We start from the raw sequence: 6,067 nt of genomic DNA, 5'->3' as shown, positions 1-6,067 counted from the left end.
ATGGGGCCAATACATCCACCCTCCTGTTCAAAAGATCCACGGGGAAAAGAGATACGTGCATCAAAATCCAAAGCCAAAAAGTAGCTCTTCAGCGACTTGAATACTAAATGCACCTCAGAATTTCAATTTTGAAAATATTCATGTTAACTATTAAGATTTTTAACTAGAAAATCAGTTTCTTTTCAAGATATTTTTATACCTTGAAATAATATATATCAAAAAATTGTAAGTGGGATTTTAAAAGTCATTCTTCCAGTCTCTATCAATCAGTTGTATTAATTGCCATAGATTTTCAACGATTCTATTAATTGCCATTTGTTCCTTTACAATGGTACATCTATGTTGTATATTTTTTAGCTATTAACTACATTAATAAAAGATCTACATGCTAAAACATTACCATTTCAGAACAGATGGATGATACAGATGTATCATCATTCTCCTCTGCGGTGATACTGCAATTATTAAATATCAGCTATTTTAGGGTTTCTGCTACTGGTATTTATTTTACTTATGTCCTTATTTCAGACATATGGAGATCTTTAACAGCAAAATACACCGGGACTTGAAACTGGTGGCAGGCAGAGCTTTAAGTAAAATACATCATTTAAACACACTGATGAGAACATGGCCTTCAGTGTTCAAAAGTATGTATACATCACAGGACAACCTTGCAAATATTAACACAGAGGTCACTAAGAGGAAAAGCTGCATACACTGCACCGTTTCAACCTACTTTAAACATAGAAATACAAAAACATTATAATGAACGCACTTTTCATTTTCTCACAGCTGTTGAGTTGGATGCAATCTTCAGTCTGCTGAGTAGTGGTGATACTGAAATTATACTTGCTGTATGTTTCATCCTGGCCTTGGTGCAAATACAATTCGTCAGGGCTAAACTACAGAAAAGTAGATACAGATCGTACAGGATGCTACTTCCACTGGAAAACTAGGCTCATTGCTCCTACAGATGTGCCTTTTCCTAGCCTCCATTTGGGAGCTCAGTTTTTCTCTCAGTTATTTGTATAATCATCTGAAACAGTCTAATATTTCTCTGGGGGTGGCTTGTAGTGATGTGGATGATGTTGCTTCAGATGAGGTCCTAAACAAAAGAATAGGAAAATATGCACATATCAAACCCTGAATATGTAACACCATTGTTTATCCGTACTAAAAAGTCTTCATGACGCCTTCACTTTGCAATCCTTCAGCTTGTAAGTGAACTGCCTGTGCCAACAGCTATGTGGCATGTTCAGTCAAGACAACTTTAGTGACTATAAAAGGGCAAAAGGATTCAAACAGATGAATCTTGGACTAATTCATTATATTTTTTGTTGAGCTTCACAACATTTAGCTGTACTTTTCAGAAACTTATAAAATGCTGGAAATGGCCATTAAGAAGTCTGCACTGCTTCAGAAATACGATCAGGCTCTAGCCATGCCAGACTGAATTTACGCAGAAAAATCTAATCTTGAAAGCTAAGCAACCCCAGGCCTAAGTAGTACTTGGAGGACAGACCATCTTTCAGACCGTAGTGCTATAGCCATAAACCAAAGAGCTGTGGTAGAATGAATGGCAAATGTCAGACCACAGAAAACGAGTGAGAGAAAGACTGCATTTGCTTCCATCATTGCTGATGAACAGTTATGCGGGGAAACAAACCCAATATTTTCACGCATCTGAAATTCACATAATGCTCCTGCAAGCAATAAAGACTGCAAAAGGCTCGAGCTAACTGTTTACATGTGGAGGGATGAAGTTCTGGAACACATAACCACATGTCAAAATGGGGTACTACTTACTGTGGGGTGAAAATGGAGGAAGGTCGGGTGTTCTGAATGATTTTATTGTAGCTGGCCCTTCCCCACCAGTTGTCAGCACTTGAACTTCCAAACGGTACAGCATCGATGGCCTCAGGTTGGGCACGGTAAGTACATAATGATCCTAAAAATAAATAAATTGCATTAATTCTCTGAGCATCTAAAAATAACACATAGTTGATCTACTTACACAAAGCAGTGGTTTAAACAGGTTGTGTCACCCCCAGCATCCTCAAATTTTCTTAGAAATGTGTTAATGCATTACTTTGTTGAGAGGGTTTGCTTTGAATTTTTTGCTTGCTGTTGCTTTTGAGCATACTTTTTTTTACCATAATGGAATGGTTTCATATGTAAGAAGTCTAAACTGTTCCTTAGTGTTCCTGAAAATGGATGATGTGCTCATCACTAAAAAAAAAAAGAAATTTAACTTCCTAACCATTCTTTTTAACAAACATATTCATTATATAAACTTGTTTTTATTTTGGATCTGTCTGTGAATTCTGCTAATGGGTAAATTAATTCAGGCAAATCACAGGTCTGCCCCCCTGCTGCAGCTAGTGAAAATAAGTGTGGCTAAACAGATTTCAGCATATTTGTTTCAATTACACCGTAAGAATCTGCCCTTCTGCTCCTAATCCAATCTTTGGCATGATTTTCACTGCTCCATACCTTGTGTGGCCACTTACACCTGTGTAAAATAATTTCAGAGTAAGTTTATAAATGCTTCCAAATGGGTACACATCTGAGTAAAGACTGAAGGGTATTAAGGAATCAAAAGTCCTGATTCACCTTATTCTAAGCTGAAAAGGACCGCTCCCAGGAAGGGGATGGTGGGGCAGTGATGCTGGACAGTGTGGGCATGGTGTGCTCCTGAGACCAGCCAGGCTGGGCCAGCCAGGAGTTTGCAGGGCAAGTTCCCCTCGCTGGCACTGCACCTCTCATGGTGTGGGGGGACCTAAGTGGTCTGTGGGAAAAACTGATAATTTGCTGTTACTGCCAGAGCAGACAGTAAAAGGGAAAGGAGAGAGAGAAAAGGTGGGGGAAAACGTGTCATTTTACTGCCAAATTAGCTCATATTCTGAGATGGGGCTGCTCTTAATAGACCTTGCTGAAGTTGTTCCACCTTGTATAACATACTGAATGGGTAGGGGAGGGAGAGGAGTGCATACATAGTGCTCATACACTCACTCTGCCCTTTCGGGTGCTCCTCCAGCAGTTGGGACCTGTGGGTTTCAGCCCTCATTGTGTAAATGTTAAACTTTTATCAGTCAGAGGCTACCAACGAGAATGAGTGAATGATCCCCACCATAAAATACCCTATATGTTGGTGGTTTCTGAGAGGTAGGAGTTAGTGATTCAGCTCAAACCAGAGTTTTCTTAACCAGTTGCCATAAATAGAAAGAGATACATATAGTGATATATAATCAAATAAAAGGAATCTCCAGGCTCTACAGTAGTGAAAACAGAGGAAAAAAAGATTAAAAACTAAAGCATAACAGAATGCAAAGGAGTGTTTTAAATAAAACTTTATATATATTTCAGACCTAACTGGATCAAAAGCTTTAAAAGGAATAGAAATTCTGATCAAAACATACACCTGCTCCTGAAAAAAACAGATGGAAACTGAAGTGAAAGGTAACATCCCATGTTCTGTAACTTTGCTTATCGTTGTGCTAAGGCGGCTGTTTGCAGCCAAGAGTCTGTGACTCAGTAACCACTTCAGGTAATCTTGCAACACGGTTTGCTAAGACCAAGGCTGTACCTGCGTTGTGCTTCTGCTCTGGACTGTGGGTCGAGCTTTGAGTGAATTGGTGCAGATCACACCGAGTCTGTGCTGAGCTGTAACAAAACAGCTCCGCACATTGCCTGGTAGCTTGCCCCATAGTTTTAGAGCATCCGCAGTCACCTTTGTTGCTCTCCCCCAGAACAACAGGCTTTGAAACACAGCTGCCCTAGCCTTAGGGCAGTCTGCTAGGAATTAAGACAGAACGGTGAGAACCTTGCCTTGGATTTGTGGAAAACAAATTTGAATGTATGATGTGTCCAACAAAACATTTTACACATTCTTTGATGAAACAAATGTTGTGAAAAGGTTTTCAGCCAGCTCTGTTCTAGATACAATCGCCTTGATCCACTTCCCTGAAGTGAATGGAAGGACTCCCAATGTTGTTAGCTGACTCTGGATCAAGGCCAGCTGCTTCAGCCTTTTTGTTGACTTTGGTGGATCTGGCAACAGAGTCTGAATGAAATGCTCTTCACCTGCCTCTGCCAGAGGAACTGAAATAGCAAAGGCTGTCTTAAAGCAAATGGGGGGGAGAATTCAAACTTAATTCTCACACTTTCAATAAACAGTGAAAACTAGTTCTCCTTTAAATTATTTGTCTGTTGGACAATGGTGCATATTGGCAGAGGGGGGAGTGATTTTTCTTTTTCTTAGAGCAATGAGTGACACAAAGGAAGAAAAAATTCTTTTAAATCCATCAACTTGGACACCAAGTAATTAGTAAAACTACAGTAACCGCCAAGTTGAACGGCCCGATCATCAAAAGAAAATAAAAACTATCTATTGCCACACAGATGATCTTTTCCTCCCTTCAGGCATTTCTCAGACAATGGTTGCTAATTTGACAATTGTGAACATTAAAATGTTTGATGTGTCATCAAGAAGAGTAGCTGTGCTTTGTTTCTCCAGCAAGGAGGAAAAATTAAGCACTTTCTGCTCCAACTTGCCTACAGAGACAGAGAACCCTGTGTGTGACATCTGCCTCACCACTAAACATTAAAAATAGGCCACATACATACACACACACTTATGTAGCTGCTAGCAAAGGAAAGTAATAAACAACTTACTGCTGGCAGTATCTGCGACTGTGAAATTATGCTGTTGGGTAAGCTGTTCTGCCGGCTTTCCGTGGTTACTTCTGCCCAAGTGACTTGAAACCCTGTCATGGGCTGGTGAAGGTCTGCCTTAGATATCTTCCAGGAAAAATGACCAGTGATGTTACCTTCCTGGACAATGAAAGACGCAGATAGATTCTCGGGTTTGGCCAACACTTTGGGTAGAACTGGCACTATAAATTTGGAAAGCAAAAAGATAAGCTAAACTTCGAGAGATAATGTTCAATAATGTTCAATTAGTTCCACAAATCAAGGTCAGACAGAGCTCTCTTTCTGGTGTTACCCAGGACCCTGCCAGCTTTCTGCCATAGCAATTTCAGTGTTAACCAAAGCCTATCTTTGAAATGATCCGTTGGCATTTTGTGCCAAATTTAAACTTCAGATCAAATCCTGTCAGCTGCAGGCGACAGAAAGGAAAGCCTATATAGCATGTAAAGGCCTAAGTACCTCATTCACAGGCAACCATCCTGCTGCTCCTCTGTATTTCAGAATACCTGAGCCCCTGTTTTCAATTTTGGGACCCCAAGAAGACCCACAGAATAGCACAGAACTCCATGATGCAGGCGAAAAGTAGAATTCATGCTCTAAAACTGTGGAAGAAGTTAAAAGGGGCACTCTGATTAGGGGAAACATATGCCTGAGTTGCAAATGCACTGGAAAAAGGGTGTAATGCTGGAAACTATCAGGAGGGGTGGTCAGGAAATAGCAATGGTGGCTCTCCTTGGAGGCAGCAGGGACTCAAAGTGAGAGGGCCACCCTCTAGTGAAGAGAGAGGTGGCCAGGCTTGGCTGTGCAAAGCCATGGCTGACCTGACCTAGTGCTGACAACAGCCTTGCTTCAAGCGGATAGCTGGACAAGCTGACTCAGAGGTCCTTACCAACCAACATTTCCACGATCTGCAATTTTCCATAACCCTCTACCTATATGGACCATAGTGGCAACACTGTAAAAGGTGTAAGAGTGCCTTTATTTGTTATTTGAGAGCAGAATTAACCTAAACAAAATCAAACTGAAAAAGGAGCTTGCATCGGTAGCAAAACATTCAAAATATGGGTCATGCCAGCATAATTATGTTTACAATTATCATCTGTCATTATAATGAATATAGCTGGGAAACTTCCTCCTTACAAAAACAAAAACTGTGTAATAACAAATGTCATCATATGTTTATAAACAGTCCACTAAAATTATCACCTAATTGACAAAACAGTAATGTGGTAGCCAAAACCTACACTGATCTGTATTTTAGTTGATTTTTCAAATAAGCATTAGTCATGTTTTTGTTTGTTCTGAATCTTTCATTTCCCATTTTAGAATTGCTTTTAAAGACTTTTTTTTTTTTTTT

The 6,067-nt window shown here is 40.0% G+C and overlaps 1 protein-coding gene across 1 annotated transcript in view; it reads right to left on the bottom strand.

Moving 5' to 3' along the window:
* Positions 1-1,046: 1,046 nt before the first annotated feature.
* The window catches only part of ANOS1 (anosmin 1), a 126,836-nt gene continuing 121,815 nt past the window's right edge, over positions 1,047-6,067 (bottom strand). The window contains exons 12-14 of the mRNA XM_009639485.2: positions 4,675-4,898; positions 1,807-1,948; positions 1,047-1,105 (exon numbers count right to left, since the gene is read on the bottom strand). Of these exons, the coding sequence (XP_009637780.1) occupies positions 1,047-1,105; positions 1,807-1,948; positions 4,675-4,898 (425 nt within the window). The remainder of the gene's footprint in view (positions 1,106-1,806; positions 1,949-4,674; positions 4,899-6,067) is intronic.

Source organism: Egretta garzetta, unplaced genomic scaffold, assembly GCF_000687185.1.
Source record: "Egretta garzetta isolate BGI_Z169 unplaced genomic scaffold, ASM68718v1 scaffold545, whole genome shotgun sequence".
NCBI classification, from domain to species: Eukaryota; Metazoa; Chordata; class Aves; order Pelecaniformes; family Ardeidae; genus Egretta; species Egretta garzetta.
Note: the sequence above shows the minus strand (reverse complement) of the source record. Positions and strands in the feature narration are given on the sequence as shown.